Genomic DNA, 21651 nt, shown 5'->3' with positions numbered 1-21651 from the left:
GGGGAGGGGGAGGGGGGGTCCATTTAGCTCTATGGGAACAAGTTTCATTCCTCTTTGTAGAGACAGTCACTACAATCAGTCAGCAGACAGTAAGCGGAGATGGAACACACAGCAGTGAGGTGTGATGCTTCTTATGTCATAAAAACCCAACACTGTTCTGCATCAGTCAGCTGAGGTCTCGACTCACAAAGCAGCACTCAGATTTTCAGTTTTGCAAATTAAACTTACGCCTTTGTATGAAAAAAAAAGAAAAACTTAATCTATCAATTACAGTTTAATACAAATGCAAATAGTAAAAAAACAAACATGGATCCGGATTCTGCGGCTGCCTGGTGCTTCTCTTCCTCTGTTCTCCGTCTGAACTGACTTCACACACACACAGGCTGAATGGGGTTGTCTATCACATGAACAAAGGCTCCACGGAGGGGTGACATCATGGTGTGTTTGTGTGTCTGTGAGTTGTTCAAACAGATCCATCTGAACAGAGCAAACACGCTGGGAGTTAATGCAGGATATTTGTAAATATATGTGTGTGTGTGTGTGTGTGTGTGTGTGTGTGTGTGTGTGTGTGTGTGTATGTTTATCCGCTGGGAGTCTATGGGGGACAGGAAGCCCAGCCAGTTGGCAAACATCACTCTGAAAGGGCCAGAGGGAGGCTGATGATGACGGCCAGTGTAGGGTTGGCTGCACCAGAGGACACACGCACAATCACACACGCACGCACACACATATCACAACAATCTGGGCTACAGTTAAAGCTAATTTCCATTATGATTGAGTTGTTGATTACTTTCATTGCCGATAAACCGATTAACTGATTAGTATATAAAATGGCCATCATGTTCTCAAAGCCCACGATGATGTCACCAACAGTCCAAAACAAAACATACTCAGTCATACAAACAGACGGAAGCAACAAATCCTCACATCTGAGGCTGGAAACAAGGGACAAGGGACGTTTTGCTTAAGTATTTAATCGATTATCAAAATGACTGCAGATTCATTTTCAAATAATGAACCAATTATCAATCCATCAAATCATAAATTCATTGTTTCAACACTACAATCACCATATTACAAGTGGGTCTGATTTATTTCTGATACAAAACAACACTTGTTCCAATGCCTTACAGCAATTTCAGCAATATGATGTTTATACAAAATCTGTTTTTGGACTTAACAAAATAAACCAAAAACAAGCTCTTGAAATATCAGTGTTAAATACTGTGGGAACAAAAGTAGCCAAGAAGGACTTTGCCAGAAGAAAAAACTGTTTAAAATGAGGAAAGATCCAAGTCTAAGCATCTGACCATGAAATCAGCTATCACACACATGATTTACTTTATGATGCAGAAACATTTCAATCTGTTCTCAAAAAAGTAATGACATTCAAACCCCAGTGCTACGTATCAGATTCCATCCATCATTCATCTGTCAAGTTAGATTTTCAGACAGAAAAAGCAAGTCAACGCAGCGCTGCTCAGTCCTGAAAGTTTCCCACCAGCACTTGAACACAACGTCATAATTATGGCTTTAAAAAAAAACTAAACAAAAACAAAGACTGTTCAATGGCTGAAATCCCAGATTCAGATTACCAGCAAAATCTAATCAGCCGGTGCTCGGCGGAAACAGAGCCAAACACACATTTGCTGAGCAACCTGACAAACAGAGACTGAGGGGAACCACATCTTCCGTCTGGATTCACCAGCGGAGGAAATCAAACAGCAGCGGAGCGTAGACACCGAGTTTCAGAGTTGAAAGCATCCGTGGAGCAGACAAGCTGAGAGGTGCTGAGAGATTTAGAGTGACCACAACCGTCTCAACTCGTCCATACACCCACAGGGGAAAGTCCCACACACATACACACACACACACACACACACACATATGCACACACGCGCACACAAAGAAAATAAAGATATGTGGACAGCCAAGGAGAAACAGACTTATACAAACCCACACAGATCTCAAAGCTTCCTGAACACCGACTAAATCAAAGTCATCCTTACTGGAAGGACAAAGTCTCTTTTACACACACACATACACACACGCACGCACGCACGCACGCATGCATGCATCTACCTGGTCAGGGTGCCTGGGTTGCCGTGGGAACCAGAGCGCTGCGGGAAAATGCTAAGCTGGACAGAGAGCTTCATGACTCCATGCCGCTGAGAGTTCACACAGACAAATATCTCTCCCGCTCCCTCTCTGTCTGACTCTCTCTCTCTGAGCTTTCCTAAATGTCTCTCGCCCTCTCTCCCTCTCTCTCTCTCTCGCTCTCGCTCTCTCGCCCTGGCAGTCTTCCTAGATCGAGCTCCTTTGTCACTGGTTGCACTGATGCTTCATCCCTCGGGCACTGTTGCTCTCTCTCTGGACTAACAGACACAGAGACTGAGGGGGGGGTTGGAGGAGGGAAGGACCTGCCCTGCTGCTGGTAACATGAGCCTCCCCCGGGACTGTTAACCACTTCACTGCTGCTGCTGCTGCTTGCACCACTAATAGAGCACACTGAAACACACACAAACACACCCCGAGCCCTAAATAAGCCACTTCAGCCTAAGAAGAATCAAACGGCAACACAAGTCAAAGCCACATGATCACAGACAAACTCTCTGAAACTCAAGGACAATCCTCGTCCCACTGTTGCTTTACTGTGTGTTTCCCAGCTATGGTTTGTGTGCATGTGTGTCTTGTGTGCGCAAGACTACAATTTCCCAGACAGATCCACCCTGACTAGCTGACAAGCCAGTGCTAATTAGAGATCAGGCCAAGCAGCGTGGCCCAGCCCACAGCCTCCCGCTGGCACAGCAACCCGCCAGTTAACAACCGCCGGGCCCTTTACAGCCAATCACAGGAGACGGAGACATTAACCGCGCGCTGCCCCCACGAGGAAGTGGTGCCAAACGCCGGCCGAGGAAGCCGGCATCTAATAGATCATCACACAGAGGAAAAGAGGCGAAGTGCCTCTTGCTCTTCCTCCTTAAGGGTCACTCCATTACCTCTAACATTATTTATTTGAGACTTCTGTATTGGGCGAACTGAGCCTTTAAATCAGCAGGAGTGCGCAATTAAGACTGTGTGAGGTAGGTTTCCATTCACTCTCCCACTCTCTGTGAAGAGGACAGTGGTGGAGGAGGGAAAGTCAGGACATGCCAGAGAGAAACCTCTCCTCTCTCCAGGTCGCTTAGAGAGATTTCTGCTTTACCAGAGGGGTCAGAGATCAGAGGCCAAACCTCCAAACTTTCCTTAAAGAGAAGAGCAGAGAGGGGGGAGGCCAGGGGGGCAATACAGAAAAAGAGCTGCTTAGTGGGTCAGCCAATAGGAGTGAGTGGTAGTGTCCTGAGAACGAGGCTGTGGATGTGTTTGTTTAACTTCTCTTGTGTGCGTCCCTGGGGACTGCGGTTGGTTGGTCTCTTGGTCGGCCCTGCAGTACTGTAAACCCCCCCCCCCCCCCCCCCCCCCCCCCCGAAAACCCTGTTCGACTCTGGCACATGCACACAGGCTCCGTGCCGCAGAAATATACACACAGACATGCGGCCATAACAGAGCCGTGAAGCAGAAGTAAGGGGATTTCCTGTGTTTGAGGGGCCACGACCGGATCCTCACACTGAGTCCGGATCATATAACCCCAAATCTCTGTCTCTGTCCAAACAGACAGACAGACAGAGAGAGAGACAGACAGGAGGAGGAAGAAGAGAGCACTTTGACTTACAACCCTCAGGGCTGGGGGGGGGCAGATGACACCATGGACGAGTTGATAGGTGAGGTCTGCAGACACAACATCAGAACAGAGGAGCCAGTGTTGTGACTTCATCCCAAACATATCAGCTCCATCACAGACTTTATTCCTATCAGGAAATACCGTTTGTATAAAGGCACAAGTTTTTCTCAATACAACATGACTGTTTATCAGTTTTCACTGGAATCACATCACAATGACTAGATGATTATACAGTATAGTTTTTTTGATATAAGTGCTGATAAAATATCTGATCAATACTCCTATTTCCTTATTCAATAAAGAAGCCTGGTCTAAACACAAGCAGCTGTACAAGAACTTTCCCTGATTGAAATAAATGTCCACAATTGAAATAAATTAGAAAATATCTGAACAAACTATGTGTAAATGAGATTGTTATTGTTTCACTGAACTGAATGAATGATGCAAACTGTATAAAAGTGAAGGTGGTTGGTTGACATATCTTGTGATATTGATTTCAGCCATAACATTCACTCAGTATAATCACATACGAGTCACATTCTTCCCCGTGGTATCTGCTTGTCACTGTCAATGAATAAAATGTGTTTTTTTATTTTCTATTTTCTTGTGTTTATCTTAAAATCACTTTCTTCTCATCACTCTTATATTCTACTATTTAATGTCCAGTAGGTAATATAACTATTCAACCACACTACACAGTCAGACCAATAACAGAGACAGAGAGAAATGGTGTTAAGCGGTTAAAAATGCAAACGAGGCTCCAGGCAGTGGAAATGTAAAACAGAAATATGACAAAACAAAACAAAGAACAGGACAGCAGGTGTTTCTCCAGGTTCCAGACAAACATTACGATTTCTCACATCAGCATCTGGACTTGAAGCTGCTCTTTGTCTCCGGGTTCAGAGAAAAGTTATTTCGGTGTTTGAAGGTTTATTAATACAGGCAGGCTCTTGGCTGCTTAGATCTGAAGTATGATATCATCACCTGTACTGGACTGATTAAATGCCATGTTTTTGATATTATTCTCTTAAACTGTTTATTTTCCGCAACTGAAAAATAGGAAAATGTTGGAAACTGAAGAAGCAGTGTTATTGCTTCTAAATGACTGCAGCCAAAAACACCTAAAACCTGTTTAGAAAAGTTTATTTTCTATTGTTTTTGAAATTTTCACCGCTCATTTTTTAAAAAAGTGAACGGTGTCAGGGAGACAGTGAAGGGGCCGTCGGGACGGGACCCGGCACATTCCGGGCCGGAGCCCAGGAGCCGTGTGGTACGAAAATGACACAGCTGTCCCTGCAGTGACGAGAAATGACAGGACTGGACTGGACAACACACTCAGGAATGTCTCTCTGTCTCTCTCTCTCTCGTGTGTCTGGTCCCATTGTCTCCTGTCTTGGGAAAACATTTGCTATCTGCGCCCGGAGAATCTATCAAAGCGTTTAGATCCCTCTGGCTGCCTCTCTTTCACACATATTTCCTGTGACTCGTCTCTTTCTCTCCTGCTTTCTCTCTCTCTGTTTGATGTATAAACACACACTCCCTCAGATTCGACCGACTGATCGGGATCTGTGGAAAAAAACACACCAAAGTGTGTCAACACGTGACACGCATGACTGAGCACAGGCACACATCTCCTCCGTGCTGCATCCTCTTGTGCGGCAAAAAGCGACATTTGAAATACTGCTGGAATTCCTCGCGTGTGTGCTGACACACTGCGTAAACACGCACCGCACACAAACCAACCATTGTCGCCTCAATGCTAGAAAGAAGCTAAGGCGGTAACTGCCTCTACCTTCCACCTGTGGTCTATGAAACAGCTTCATGGGATCCCAAAAAACTTCACGTCACAGTTTTGTCTGGGTGCAGCCACAACTTGAAGGCAAACTCTGCCCAGAATCTGTCCTTTGTCATGCTCATCTGGTTTGAAACCTTCTTTAAAAGTGTCTCCAGATGACACATGATGAGCCACTTTAAGGAAAGTTTCCTCTCTTAACGTGGAGCCACATTTTTTTTTTCACCCAATATGCTCTCAGTTGCTTCTCCATGTGATCTTAATTTTTTGTGTCACAGTGCAAAAACGTGCATTAAATAAAACTTTATGAATGCTGATGTAAAAGAAACAGTAATTAAAAGTGTGGAAAACTCTCCAATAACATCAGCTCCATCATTTTAAAGTATGGACACAATAGAACAATAAGAAAACACAGTAGCTCAATATTCACCTTATAATATCAACTCCAAACATAGCTCAAACTCACAGATAAATACTCTTGTTACTGTCAAACTTATATTAAATATTAAAATATTTCAGGGTGTATTTGGGGAAATGTGTAAAAACTTAGTCTGAGTTTCCAACATTTCATTCAGTATAAACATCATACAGCTACAATGAAGAGCTGGAATCAGCTGATGCAAAATATTTTATGATACTGACAGTTTGGAATAAAAAGATTTTTTCAACATTAAAGCTACTTAAGGGGAAATAAAATGACAAAAAATGTGAATTAAAGGGTTAAAATCAGAAACTAAACAGTAGTTTTCCCGTGTGAATGTTACAATTTGAGGCTCATGGGACAAAATCTTAGCAATATGTTGTTTTGTTGCCTGTTTCAAGAGTCCATGACAGGAAAGGTCTGGCATGCAGACTTCTGTCCCGGAGCTTTTCCTGCAGCTCACATGGATACTCAACATTATCCAGTTACTTTAAACCTGCACGAACCTGCTGACTCTCCAACTTCACACCTGCACCAGACCTCATGGAAAATATCCGTCAGGGGAGGTACGGAGGATTAAAACTTACCCAGTGCTGAGCGCTCCGCAAACCGCTCACTGTAGATGAATCAAGTCCAACATGCTCTGCTCCTTTGCTCTACTTTCTCCATCTAATGTTTCCTCCTGGTAGCCTGTTCAGACTGGACCAGAGACACTGGACCAAAAATCTCTGACCTCTGTGTTTCCCTTGTAAAGCTGCTGGCTCTGTGGATAGCTCAGCTGGCTGAGGCTCATGTACTTTGCAATCACAGACGTCCTTTTGCTCCAAAGCTTTTTCCTCTCTGTGGGTCACTACTACATTTCTCTGCTTCCATATGAGTAAAACAAAGAAACTGGACAAAAACAGAAAAACCCAAACAGCCTTAAACAAAGAGCAGTGAGCACAAAGGCCACGAGAGAAGAGCTGTGGATGTTAAAGCTGCCCTGTCTGACACAAAAAAGAGAGTGCGTGGGTGAAAAACCCTTTTTTACCTGAGTGAAAGCCCCACCCTCTGTGGTCTGTGTGCGAGTGAGTGTGTGTGTTTCCTAGGGCGAGGCAGGTGTGCTTGTTAAAAGCCCAGAGGGAGGGAAGTGGGGGGGGGGGGGTCTGCTGATACAGTATCCATGGCAACCGAAACATCATTTCTCTTAGGACTCTGTCTGTTTCTCTCCTCTCATAACAAACCTCCTATTAATTTTTCCCCGTCGACTCTCTCTCTCCTTTCCCTCTCCATGTAAATCAAGACCCTCAGCCCTAATTAACGCCACCCCCTCCCACATGCATGTGATGCATGTGGGCATCAACTTTTCTCTATGTGTGGTACACTGCAAAAAAATCTCCATCCCCTCCACTGATAGTGCCCATCAGCATCAGTTCAGTACCCTGGAACAACGCAGGGTAAAGGTCTGTGCATAATTGAGAGCAGGAAGCTTGTTTAGCTAACAGACTTGCTAATTGACAGTTAGATAGCTTGTTAGCTCGGTTGCTAACAGGACAATAACATCACACAGTTTATTCAAAAGTTGTATTCATGTCTGTAAACTATTCCTCTTTTGTGGAGCAGTTTATACTTATACTATAAAAAAAAAAGGATTATTGGCAAGTTACAATAAGTTTGTCTATTTTGGACTTTTTGGCTCTCCGTTGGTTCTATTCATATATCAAAAGTCACAAAGGTCAAACTATATTTGTGCAGCTACAGTCCTCTTCCACGGGTAAATCCACCAATCACAGAAATTCCATTGGAACAAATTGATTTCACCACAAAAGTTTAAATAAAGAAAAAGATGATTTGTACTGGAAACAGATTCAAACGATCTCACAGCACTGGGTATTTTCTTTCCCAAGACTAAAATGAGTAAGATGTTAGATTTTTGCAGTGTAGGTGGAGGAGCGTTCAGCAGCAGCTGGGGTATGTGGGTGTTGAGGGAGCGTCATTAACCTCGGAACATATTTGGCCTCACAGCTTACATGGAGTAGCCACAGATTGTGGGTCAGACTGCTCCAGCATGCCCCAGAATGCCTCACCAGCATGGCTTCATTACAGACACACACACATGCACACACACACACACACACTGCATGGATACAGCAGAACACTGCTTTCAGCTTGAACATGGCTCGGAGGCATTTATAGTATTTAGTATTCGAGGGGAGTCAAAGGCTGTGAGAGTCTATATATCTGTGGAAAAGTATTTGTTTGAATAGTGATTTGTGTGTCTGTGTGCGAGTCCAGAAGATAGGGAGAGAGCAGACAAAGGAGTATGCTAGGCCAGATGTTTAACATATTTTCCTCTGGGTGAATGTGTGAGATTGATAAATATATTTACTAAATTATTTCTTTTTTTTTCCTTTTCGTGACAAAACCAAATCTCCAGGTGGACGGCGTCAGTCCGCTGTGGCTCAAAGACGTCACTGCATTTTAATCAACCAGAGAACATTTTCAGCTCTAGGAGTTCATTTGAAGTTTGGAAATTGAGAAGTTGAGAAGCTGAGTTTCTAACTTTCCTGTTTGACCTGTGAATGCAGTTTACTGATGCTCATCTAATACAAAGAGGAATGGGGCATATCCCATTTGTTAGCATGTGTGAAGCTCTCAGTTGAACGGTGTTGGGTTATCATGATCCGATACCAACATGGAAGCCGACTTGTACATAGCCTTTTCAGTTCTGGACCCGTATTATTGATCTATCAAGCAGTGTGAGTTTATGACAAAACAAGAAGATTAAATTTTCTCATTAAAAAGGGAATGAATCTGAGCTTTCAGGTCGTGTAGTTTACAATGACTTCATTGTTTCAATGTGGGAAATAATTGGAAAAAAAAAACTCATGTAAACTCCAGTGACAGCCACAGAGGGTTTAGGTTTGTTCATCATTTTCCCTGGTGCCACTGATCCTGGTAACTCAACACTAACTCAGCCTGCACCCTTCTGCCATCATTAACCAAACACTCCTGGTATTCCAGAGAGGAGCCGTGGCCCCACACACACACACACACACACACACACACTGCTGAGCAGGGTTTGTGTTGGAGAAGTCGTGAAACAGCAGCTGTGATGAGCACTGACAGGTTGATGTTGTCTCCAAATAGGACAAGACCAACCAGGGACGGCATGAGTGCGACCAGGGGAGAGGTTTGAAGAGGGTAAAAGTGCAGATGAAGCTGTGTTCCTGTGTTCCTGTGATTATCATACAAATAGACTCCTGGTTCTACAGGGAACAGGACTGCTGGCTCATGAAACGACAGGAGCAGAGGAGGGGGGGGAAACCGATCCAGTGATTATTATTACAGCGAGAGCCTGGAGGCAAACCACAACATTCAGTCTGCTGAACCAGGGGGAGCAGGTGGAGGTGGGGTTACCGAGCACAGACAGAGAGACAGACAGGTAGAGGGCGAGACAGGTGGAGTGCCAGGTGTTGTCGTTGGTAGCTGAGGAGAAGGGCTGATAAAGGAGGGTGAACCTCTCTCTCTTTCTCCCTTAGGCCACCGGGGGAACCTGCTCAAGTCCAGACAGAAGAGATAACACACTGGAGCTTGGGGCACATGTGTGTGTGTGTATGTTACAATGAGTGTGTGTGTGTGTGTGTGTGTTTGAGTGGTATAACATGTTCGAAACGACTTCTGTTCTGTTGCAGGTGGGATTAAAACCCTCCTGAGAGGAAATAATGCTTCTAACACACACACACACACTCACACACACACACACACACACACACACACACACACACACACACACACACACACACACCTCCAGACATACTGTGCATTAGACAATGAAACATGAACTTCCATTGTACTCTAAGTAATACAGTGATTTCACATAATGGAGGCAGACAAAACAATATGTATCATAATAATGTAAACATTTAATCAAAAAGGGATTTTACTTTGAAGTAACTTCAAAGTAAAATCTCACCTAACACTGTCCATTGCCTGCATGAGATTAAGGAGTGTTTTAGTCTGTAACCCGCTGTGCTGCTGTTAACGGTCACTCAGACAGAAAACAGCTCAATGTTATAAATCTCAGGGAGTTGTGTAAGAGTGAGTGTGTGTGTGTGTGTGTGTGTGTGTGTGTGTGTGTGTGTGTGTGTATGTGTGTGTGTGTGTGTCTGTAATATATGAAGGTAAAATACGATTGTGGACGGCTGGTTTGAGTTTGACTTTATCAGATGCCAACAGGCTGCACAATGGTTTATAATAAGAGGGAAGTTATCACAGTAGAATTACACAATCCACACGGCAGAGTAACCTGCCAGGAATGTGGGCTTCAATGTATTTGATTGATCAATGTAGTGCGATGCCAGATGATGTCACGTTGAGTTGTGGTGAAAGCTGACCCAGGTTCACCTGACGTTTCTTTGCCAGAGCGTCGTCGATATGATTTTTACACGCAGGGCTGATGTTAGCCAACACACGGACCTGGAAGGCTTGTGTTTACAGGCTCACGACCAAAGACAAGAAGAGGCATGGCAGGTTTATTTGTACACTGCCTTTGAAACACAATTCAAAGTACTTTACAAAAAGGCATTAAGTCTACAAAATAAAAGACAAAGAGAGGTGTCAGGATGAGTGACGGCTGTGTAAGTGTTTTAAAAGGCACCTGCTGCTGGGAGGCGTTTCTGTCATTGGAACATGCTGTTTGTTGTGTAAGAAGCAGAAGAGCAGTTAAACAGGCTTACATTATCCCTGTTGGTCGTTCCTGTTTGTGACAGCTGTTGATGGTTGCTAATTACCAGGTATGTTTTGTGACATTAAGCATTTGTGCTTCTTTGCCTTTTAATTCGCTGTACCTGCAGCTCATGACCAGATCGTCTGGTCCCTGTGGAGCTCCGTCAGGTGCCTCACGCTGATTTAAACCCTGTCACATCGAGCTGCTTACTGTCTGACCTCTCAATAATGACGAACTGGCCTTTACCTGACGTGAGATTAAGTAGTTTTATTTAAAGCGTTGATCTGCTTGAGTTGGTGTGGTTAAGTCTTTTTGCTCCCACACGTTGACCAAACAAAATAAACACGTTCTGTTTTCTGTAGTGGATTATCTTTCGCCTGTTGATTTTTTCTTTTTTTTTCCCATAATGCACATGCAGTATGTCTGTGTGTGCAGACACCAGCAAGACAAATGTAGAAGAGAGAGATAGATCATTCAGACAAATGTCTAAAACACTAGCAGGATCCTTTATCAACCCCACCACCTCATTATACTGATTTATATCCTTTTTTCATGTGAAAGCATCAGTCATCAGAATCGTGTGGTGCTCCGCTCTCTCTTCTTTGTGTGAAATGATATCTTCAACGCCCGAGCGAGAAGGGGAGGGGCTGGGGTCTCTCTAACACTCAGCTACAGTGGTTTCACACCACAAAGACCTTTTCTTTGTCTGCGTTAACAAAGAGAATTCAAATCACAAAACAGACCATTATAGATAGCTTCCTCTTTCTCCTGCCGCAGAGATAAATGACAGGGATAAGCGTGCTCTCGAACACACACACACACACGCACACACACACACACGCACACACACGCACACACAGAGTTTCTAGTCTCTATTGTCTCTGTCTTTTTACTCAGCCTCAGCTCCTGTTGTCCCATGACTCAGTGTGACCCTCTTCTGCTTCCACGCTCTGCTTTACATACATTTGACAGTTGGCAAAACTGGTTTTTGCATTTGCAACAGTCACCATCTCAGCTCATGATGTGATATGATATAAACTTTGACCCGTGCAACTACGTGCTTTTCTGGCAGCAGCTTTCCAGCTCCTCATTAGTCCGGAGTCGATCTGATCTGGAGGGTTTTCAGCGTGAAGACTTAAAGGACTAAAAGCTCCCAACTGTGAACCTCGTCCTTTTGAAGCTCCTGACCTCGTCTTCCAGAGGTCATGAGGTTTTTTGCCCCAATGCCACGGTGACACCCAACACCTTTCCCCACCCCCCACTTCCTTACCGGCTGCATCTTTAACCAGAGAACATAAAAAAAGCATTTAAACTCCAGCAGGTTTATAGATGGCTCACACACCCAGTGAGCAAATACAGGCTGCACACACCTCTGACACCCATGAACTACAACAAGGTGCTCACCTTCCTCCACCTGCACAAACTGCACCATTAAGCCCCCTCTCATGTATTAAATTAGCCTGATCTTTTAGAACAGAAAGCCAGACACCCTCCTCTCCCCTGCAGCTCCTCTAGTTTGGGTTTATTATGCTAATGCATGTTATCTGCCGCTTCCCCAGCTCTCCTAATTAATCCCAAACTAAAAGCAGTAAGCACATTTATCAGACATTCCTTCAGGGGGGGAGGAGGAGGTGTGGCTGGGAGGAGGGGGAAGCCACCTCGTTCCCTCTTCATTTTAAAACTCTCCCCTTGCTCTTCTCTCTAATCTCATGAAAGCGATAATGAAGCTGTCTGAAGATCATGAAAGAAGAAATGAGAAGTTCATAGAGAAGCTTTACCTGCCGAGCTGGTCAATTAAACCTCACAGGGAAACATGAAAGCACAAAATCAAACGGCTATAAATGAAAAAAAAAAAGAAAAAAAAGGAGAAATCCCCCAACTTCTATCATTTAATTTGCTTCTGGTCTCTTCTACTCGCTGCAGCCCCTAATCAAAACAAGGTAGAGGAAAAGAGAGGGGAGAGATGAAAGGTGAGGAGGAGGACAGTTTGTGTTTAGCTCCATCTGAGGGCCAGGAAGAGTTTATTGTGAAGGACTGAATGTGTGTGTGTGTGTGTGTGTGTGTGTGTGCATGCAGGGTAAATGCCAGCGAAGAGGGCAAAGGTCAAAAGTCTGGAAGACAGGAAATTAGCCACACCTGAGGATTTAGAGGCTGAAAGCTGCTCGAAGCACTTGAAACTACTACAGCACGTCTGTCTGAGTGACACGTCACTTTAAGACTTAAATAAGTGCAAAGCTTTCGTTTAAAACTTAAATTTTCTGGAGCACAAGAAAATTATGAAGTTCTTTTGCTAGGTTTATCCTCCATTAATTTCTTCTTGTAGCCAACATCATCCATTCTGCAGTCCATCTTAATATCAAGCATGTTCCCTCCCCCCCTACTCTGCCTCTCTTTCTCCCCACAACCCCCATCCTTTCATTTTGCGCCTCGGCCTTCATCCATTTCCGGCTGTCACTTAGCCAAGAACCAAATCCCTCTCCATCTCTGTGACAGGACAAAGACGGCAGCACCTCACCGAATCACTCGTGCCGACGCGGGGCGCTCCGGAAAGTCCCACAGACTCACAGAGACTGAGCCAGTCTTCTCTCTTTACTGCATGTTGTGGTCTATACATCCTGAGAACACCAACAGAAACACGTGTCTCTCTGCTGCTTTTCAACACTCAGGATCAGTTTGTATGTCAGCAGCGTGGCGCGTGGCACAGAGCTCCCCTGTGTGGCGGCGCAAGTCTGAGCAAAACCTGTGCAGTATCATCCTTTCAACATTTTATATTGTTATACTAGAGAGAGATGGAGCCAGAACACGACGGACAGAGAGCCAGTCAAATACAAATACTAAATCCTATTTAATGCTTTTCTATAACAGCAAGATGTTTTCATGGTGAAATTTTACGATAGTCTGTCAACATTAATTGATACACAGGATGTGATGGCGTTTTAGCTGTTTGTCAGTTTTCAATTTGTTTTTTATGAGTTTCAAGTGCAGTTGAAACGCTTTCTACATCTACACTGGCTGCTTAAGAACTTATATTTCCACTCCATTTTACAGCAGTACCTGTGGTATATAAACCGTATTAACTGAGAAGTATTTCATTCAATGCAGTATTTCAGCTTCCAGGACAGAAGATGACACACCTTCACTTCCAGTTTGATAAAAGTAGGAAAAGGCAGGAAGCGGACCAGAAAGCATCACAAGCACAGGACGCGTCCACAAGCTCATAGACTAATGACATTTACCGTCTCTGCCCAAACACAGACAACTGACTGAGCCACAAATGAGCAAACGCATGAAGTTCCCCTTCTGAAAGATCATCACTGAAAGATCCTCATGCTAACCCCCTTTTACCTGCTGCATTTCAAATGGCAACTCTATCTGAAGGTAAACTGGTCAACAGCTAATAAAAAAAACAGTCTTGAAATTCAAATTTGCTGCATCTTTTCATGCTCACAGGTCCTGCATAACAAAATAAAGATACAGAAAATGTGACTTCAAAAAGACTATTTTTCAATCCGAGTGTGGATAAGTTTCGTTTCAGTTGGAATTCATAGAGGTAGATAAATCACTCCCGAGATAAACTGATCATTACACGCTGGTCACCTCTGAGTGGTGGAAGTTTTTTTCAGACCTACCTGTCAGCATCTCCCTGTCCTGAAGACGTGTTTCGATGCAGAGTCTCTCGGACGGCGGTCATGCTGTCGGGCAGGCGGTTCAGGCGCCGCGTGTACAGACCCAAACCTCCGTCGGTCATATAGCTGCAAAACACAACAAAGTACATTAAACTCAGGCACCGTAAAGCATGTCTGAGACGCACAATTAGAGGCCTCAGAGAGGATGATTTGAAGTCGTGCAGTACCACACTTTGTTTTAAGAGTTTGGCCAGAGTTGACACACTCAGTTCCTCTTCTCAGAGCTGCTGTTGTTGTATATAGAGCAGGAGGAGCCCACATCCATCCAGTTTTCCAGCTGAGGCGAAGCTCTCATCAATCAGGCCTAAACGGTTGGCAGAAGGCTCCGACACAAACACTGAAGACAGCAAACTGTCTGACTGAAGACACACTTCTCTCATGTGGCCAGTGGTAAACAGAGGCGGTCTTTAAGAGGAGCGGCAGCTCAGTTAGACAGAGGATGAATCTGTTCTTTATTCCTACAGGAAGCATGTCGCCATTCATCACACAACACTGAGTCCATCATCCACTCCAGGCTGGGATACTATGATGGACGGAGTAAATGAGCATTAAGAGAGGCTAAAAATATACTGTATATGCAAGTGCGGGATAAGTAGGTCATTCACTTCATTTCATAATGGAAAATTACATTTGAAGGGAACTGATTTATTGGTAGCTGGAGTCAGAGGCTGACCGTTAGCAGCAGCTACAGTCTGAAGCTGATGCTGAGGCCCTCAACACTAACACAAACATTCCCATTCAAACTAAAACAACACTAACTAATTCTCTAAATATTTACCCGTGGAGGAGACTCCTAATGGAACTAAATATTGGCTCATACAGCCCAGGTGTAATTCAATGAAATGTTTGCTGATTCAAAGCTGAGGCTGGGTGAATGCTCTCTGTGTGGGACTGTGATGATTCTGTTTGTGCAGTTAAGTGAGTAGAAAAATAAGCTCAGCGAGAGTCCCACCACTAAAACACTCTCTGTCATATCTCTGTGTGGATCTCAGGGAATCCAGCAAACACACACACAAACACACACACACATTTAGACCTACATGTATATACAGTATACACACAGTACAGTGTTTCCTATAGACAGAGCCCCTTTGTTTAGCCTGCAGTCAAACAGAATCAACATCTGAGCTGCGACACAGCAACAACAAGTCGCTGAGCAGAGAGCAAACTGCAGCCGTTATAACGTTCACAGCTGCATCTATGATTATGAATGCATTACTTTCAAAGTTGCATTAACTGTGTTTTGGCCACTTTGGGGCAACAACGCAACCCGAAAACATATTGTGAGTTTATGCTAACAGATCCAGCAGATCCAAAGCAACATTAGCATTAGTTTGGAGCTGTGATTGAGTCCAGCTGATGAACTTAAGTCCCACATTCACACTCCTTTCAGCTCTGGTTTGGTCTCTACCAGCTTTCTGAGAAAAAAAAAATCTGGAAAACCTAAACAATGAGCTAACACAGGCTACAAAGCTGAAAACAAAGACATCAGCAAATCCTCACACTTGACGAGCTGAAACCAGAAATGATTTGTAATTTCTTCTTGATACATGACTCGAATGATCTGTTGCACCCAGCAGCATTAGAGCACAACTGTTTAAGCAGCAAACCTGGAAGTAGCAGATGTTGCACTTTCTCACCACAAAATGAATGAATGGCTACTCTCTCAGGTCATCTGGTAGCAGTCTGCTAATCGTTCCCGACAGCCAAAACTAGAGATGAGGAGATTCTGAATTTTTTTTCACCAAAGAGCCCGGTGCAAACTTCCAGATGACGGAAGACTTGCCTGATTTTGACAGATTAAAAACCTTTACATTCACAGCTGCTTTTTCCATCAGTGGTCATTAAAATGTGTTTGTATGTCTCATGCTGTATTTTTAAGGCATTAAAAAGGTAAGATGGGCAATATAAACAAACCGTCCTTATGCTGCAGGGTTACAATCAGAAACTCAACCATCACTCAAGTTGGATCTTTCTTGGATCAATTTTTTTTTAGAAATCACAAGATCAGTCAGACCGATAAAGCAGATAAAACTCATTCACTCATACAGACAATGAAGACAGTGGATCCTGTCACAGAGCGTCCTCTCAGAGGGGGGTTAGCTGTCCTTTATGGGAAGCATCCATCATCCCAAAGCAAAGTCACCTTGAGGATGGCCCGGCAGTCACACACACACACACACACACACACACACACACACACACACACACACACACACACACATATATGTATTACTCCTTCACACTAATGAGTGACTGAGCCTCCCTCTCTCACTGTTTCAGATGCCTGTTAACCTGTAACCTTCTGCAGCACGAGAAACGTGTCCAAACAAGATATTTTATGGGCTGAAACTGAGAAGCTTTACACAGCCGTGCAACTAACACTAAAGTTCTTGAGTAGAATGAAGCTGCAGAGATATTTGACTACTTGGCGAAGAATGTGTGCACTGTGGAGGAAAATTCACAAAAAGCCACACTCTGGAGAAAACAAACAATCGCCTCTAGAGCTTCTGATTTCTGTTGATGGGTTAAAAAACTCTGACGTACCTTTCTGCCTCAAACATGGTATCACAGTTAGTCCAAAGCAAAATAAACAAGTCCAAATGAGGGTTGATCCCTGTTGATAAAAATCTCCAATGCAGAGGTTTCCGTTTTTTTCAAGCGTCTGGCTACTGTCTGTTATCAGGTCTCAACCTGTGAGCGATATATCTGCTGAATGATATCACCAGGTGGGAGCGTGTTTCACCATGCTGATATCAGAAGTGAGTGCGCACCATCAGTGAACTCTCCGTGTACAGATTATGCGTCCATGTGTAGCCTGAATGTGTGTGTGAGTGTGTGAGTGTGTGTGTGTGTTGCTCTGTGTGAGCTCAGTGTTGGTATGCAGCCTCTCTCCTCAGCTCCACATGCTCTCCCCTCCTGGCTGGAGGTTGGGTCTGTCTACGAAAGGTGGAGGTGGAGGAGGGATGGGAGGAAGGGAAGAGAAGGGAAGGGAAGGGGGAGGCAGAGGGGTAGATCGGGCAACATACCCCCGAGCCAAGGAGGTGGGGAGGGGGGGAGTCCTGGTCTCCATGGGCCAGAGGAGCCAAAAGCAAAAACAGAGGAGGGGGTTGGAGACTGAAGAAAATCGCTGCAGACACTAAATGTGGTGTCATCAGTCACATTGTCTATTGTGAGGTTCGTAGAACACAAAGTAAATTCACCATCAAGACAGATTAATGTTGAGCATCTCAATTACTGCTCAGTTGCTTCTTCAAATGATCTATTAGTGGATAAAATGTCACATCTGGCATCTTCAAGTTTCTCGTTTTGTCCTAACCTCTAACCTAAAAATAATCAAATTACAATGATATAAAACACAGAAAAGCCTCAACTTTAAGAAGCTAAAATCATTGAAATAGAGTTGATCAGTTATCAAACTTGTTTTGATTCAATTTCTTTCAGTTGACTTCTTGATTCATCCACTAATCATTGCAGCATGAGAAACGTGGATATAAGCTGCAGATTGTTTTATGTGCTGAGAGATCTCAGGCTCAAGGTGAATGGAGTTTAACTTGTGGTGCTTGTAGCATTGAAAACTCCTTCTCAAAATGCATTCATTATTCTTAGTTATGGCGGAATCTGCAGGAAAGAGCTGCGTCTGCTGATTTTTGATAATGGAAGTTCCACAACTTTGTGAGGGACATTTTAACTGTGAGAGTTTACGGCTGTAATCCGAATGCCAGCTCCTCCTCTCTGGGTAAACATCCCAACTGTGTGGAAGAACCAGTTAGTGGATGCTGACAGGCCTGTGACAGAGCAAACTGCTCAGTGGCCTGAGGATGTGGAGGAGAGGGGGAGGTCATCAGTCTGTGTCTGTTTTAAATGGTTAACCCACAGGGCGACTCCACCCACCATACACACACCCACATGCTTGTACCCACACACACACACACACACACACACACTTCCTCACATATACACAAACACACTTTATGCCTCTGCAGTTTCCACTCCCCCAAACACACTGACCCTAATCAAGTCAACCCGCTCCCATTTGAATAAAAGCTCATTTGGCCAGACATCCATCACCTCATCTCTTGGGCTCATACAGCTGACAGCATCAAATACACACACCAAGCATGGACTGCACACACACACACACACACACACACACGCACACACACACACACACACACACGCACGCACAACAGCAGTCGTAGCAACACTGATTACAGTGCAGTGTCCATCTGCAGATTCCAAGCATGCACCATTTAAATCGTTCAGCTCCAGCTCAAAACAACCTTAACTCTTCACTGTGTGTCATAAAATCTGCTAAATCTACTACAGTGTGGAAACAACAGAAAATTAATTGACAAATTCCATAATGTATCATTTCAGTCATTTGTCAAGCAAATATGCAAAACATTTGCTGGTTCCAGCTTCTCAAATATGAGGATTTGATGCTTTTTTTCGCTTGAACCAGTGAATTTTGAACATCTTTGGAGTTTTGGTCAGACAAAGCAGGAATTCAAAGACGTTAGTTTGAGCTCTGGAAAACTGTGACTGGCATTTTTCATAATTTCTTACATTTTATAAAGTAATTGATTAATCAGTTAATTGAAAACTTGGTCATGAAAGTTAATGTTTAATTGCAGTCTGAATAATCAGATCACCAGGGAAATTCTCTGAAGGATATTTCTCATGTTCTGTCTTCCTCCTTCCTCCTTCCTCTGATCCAGCCTGGTTATCAAGTTTTCAGAGCGAGCAAATGGCCCCGCTCACCTGTTCACATCACTCACCTGTCCAGGTGTGGCTGTGGCTTGGCCTTTGTCTGTTCAGCCACAGTTTTACACACATCAAGCACTTCAGGAACACTTAGCTCCCTTGACTTGTACAGCTGCCTCCGGGCTGGTGAATCAGTGCAAATGCACTGGGGGTCAGAGGAAGTAATTCCCCCTCCAGAGAGAGAGAGAGATGACTGTGTGTGTGTGTGTTAATCAATTGCCTTGCTTCACCAAATACATAAAGTCTCTTCAGCTTTTACTTTCATATGAATTTAAACTGGTCACTGAAGCAGCTCTATGATCAGATCCTTGTCTCGCTGTCTCTGGATTTTCGATGCCATCTGAGGGCGACTTGGCGCCGTTCACAGCTTCATCTGATAATAACGATGACAGCAGAAGTTTAAATTGCACAGGGTGACAGCCAAAGTATGCAGGGGGCCTGTTACAACACGGACACTGAATTTGAGAGAGCAAATAAACAGGTCATCGCCATATCAGTGTCTCTGCCACTGCAGACTGAGAGATGGGATACCTGTGGGATCTGAGCCACACAGAATAAATGTTGATTATGCTACTGAGGCTAAGCTGAGGGATATCATCTGACACTTGGATCGCAGGAGCAAGTAACACTACTGCCCTCTTCTGGTAGGCTTGTGTTCAAGAAAACTCACAGCCAATAGTGTCAAATGAATCACACGAAAATTACACAGTGTTGAAGGTTTGTTCTTTTTCTTCCTTTCTTTCTTTGTGAGGTAATAATTCATACTCAGTTTGTTGTAATGTTATAATAAATCTAATTATAAACTTATGATCATGATAGTGGCACAAAGTAAATTTAGAATGAACACTTTTCAGGACAGCAATAAATCATACTTAAAAAAGAACTGATGTTTTCTCATAGTTTTATTGTCTTTTTTATCCTTTTTATCTACTCTCTCTAATTGTATTTAATTATATCAAAGTATATGTTGCATATCTTTTTATATAAATAAGGCTTTCAGTATAAGCAGTGTCTGAAATACCCGTCTTGGCTCGCCAATCAAGGTTGTCAAAATTCATTAATTATCTACCAATAATAATTTTTACTGGCCAAAATTACAAATATAAAGTCATCACATAAATATGAATGTCACTTTGCAGATTTCTGATGACTGAATACAGAATCAGCTGCTGTGTTAACTCACTTATTCTGACACTGTGGATCAAGTTAGCAACTCTCCATAAAATGCAACACAGCTCAAATTACAGAAGAACAATTTGCAGTTATCATCTTGGAATCATAATTTTTTATTATCGATAAATCTAATGATAATTTTTTTTTAAATTGTTTATTGTATAAAGTCAGAAAACAGTGTAATTTCCCCAGAGCTCAGGACGACGTCTTTAAATTGCTTGTTTTGTTTGAGCAACAATCCAGAAGTGAAAGGTGTTTTATCAACACTGACAAAACACAGAGATAAAAGAAGAAAAGCTGGAACCAGCAAACGTTTGAGAAATTAACAAAACTGATGTCAACTCATTTTCTGTCGACTCATTGATTAATTGTTTCAGCTTCAGCAATTTCATCATCAATCTTCCATCAGTGTAATCCACTTACCCGCTGGTGACATCGTCAGTGCGCGACGCGTTCTTGCTCAGCACGTCTCCGTCGCTCATGTATCCGGTGACCTCCATGGCGATGCCGTCCAGGTCGATGTCCTCCCCGGCTCTGTCTCCGAGGTCCACGCTGCAGAGGGCTCCTCCCCTGCCAGCCAGCTGCCGCCGGAGGTGCCCGGGGTACAGGTAGCGTCCTCCCTGGCCGCCGGCCACCCGGCCACTGTAGCCGTTCCCCAAAGAGGGGGCGTCGCCCGCCTGCAGACGAGGGCTAGACTGGCCCAGTCGCCATGACGACAGGGAGGGACGGGTAGAAGTGAGGCTGAGGATGCTCCGACTCCCGCTGCTGTTGTTGGTGCCGCCACCGCTGCTGCTGCCACTGCAGCCGCCGCCACTGCTGATGTCTGTGGTGACGCTACCATCGAAGGTGGTTTCCAAGGTGCTGAGCAGGTAGAGGAAGAGACAGGGAGGGAGGGGGGATTAAAGGCACAGTCTTTGATTCACATGTAAACAAAAGGACGGACCTATTACCAAAAAAACAAGACTGGAACCACCTATCACTCAAAAACACGAGACAACAGTTACATCTACAGGATGAAGTTTTTCATTTGCAGTTGTAGAAAAAGCCACGACACTGCTGAGCTGACTAGGAGGCACTTGAGGAAATATTTAATGACTTCAACAGATGGCTTAATGACTTTTTTTATTAAATCTCAGCCTGTAGTTTCATAGTTACAGAAAGTCATCTCCAATGATTATTTACATTTGTCACAATAGCACGGAGCATAGCATAGAGTATAGAGCAGGCAAACAAACTGCCAAACTACTCGTAGCAAACTGCATAACTTCCAGACACGGCCTCAGCTCGATCCAGACAGCTGGGTCAGCGCTGAGACGCGAGGCCGGAGCAGAGGTCATGGTTCTGTAGGAGGGAACGTGATCAGAGCTAAAACCTGAATCAAAG

At 44.0% G+C, this 21651-nt stretch overlaps 1 protein-coding gene across 1 annotated transcript in view; it reads right to left on the bottom strand.

Annotated features, from left to right (window-relative positions):
* The window catches only part of LOC111655052 (neuron navigator 2-like), a 119683-nt gene that overhangs the window by 14505 nt on the left and 83527 nt on the right, over positions 1–21651 (bottom strand). Inside the window, 2 exon segments of the mRNA XM_087174009.1 lie at positions 14272–14394; positions 20692–21129. Of these exon segments, the coding sequence (XP_087030135.1) occupies positions 14272–14394; positions 20692–21129 (561 nt within the window).

This window comes from Seriola lalandi, unplaced genomic scaffold, assembly GCF_002814215.2.
Source record: "Seriola lalandi dorsalis isolate HSWRI2012SDOR001 ecotype SW California unplaced genomic scaffold, Sedor1 jcf7180002054299, whole genome shotgun sequence".
In the NCBI taxonomy this organism is placed as follows: domain Eukaryota; kingdom Metazoa; phylum Chordata; class Actinopteri; order Carangiformes; family Carangidae; genus Seriola; species Seriola lalandi.
The sequence above is the reverse complement of the archived record's forward strand: the minus strand, read 5'-3'. Positions and strand labels throughout refer to the sequence as shown.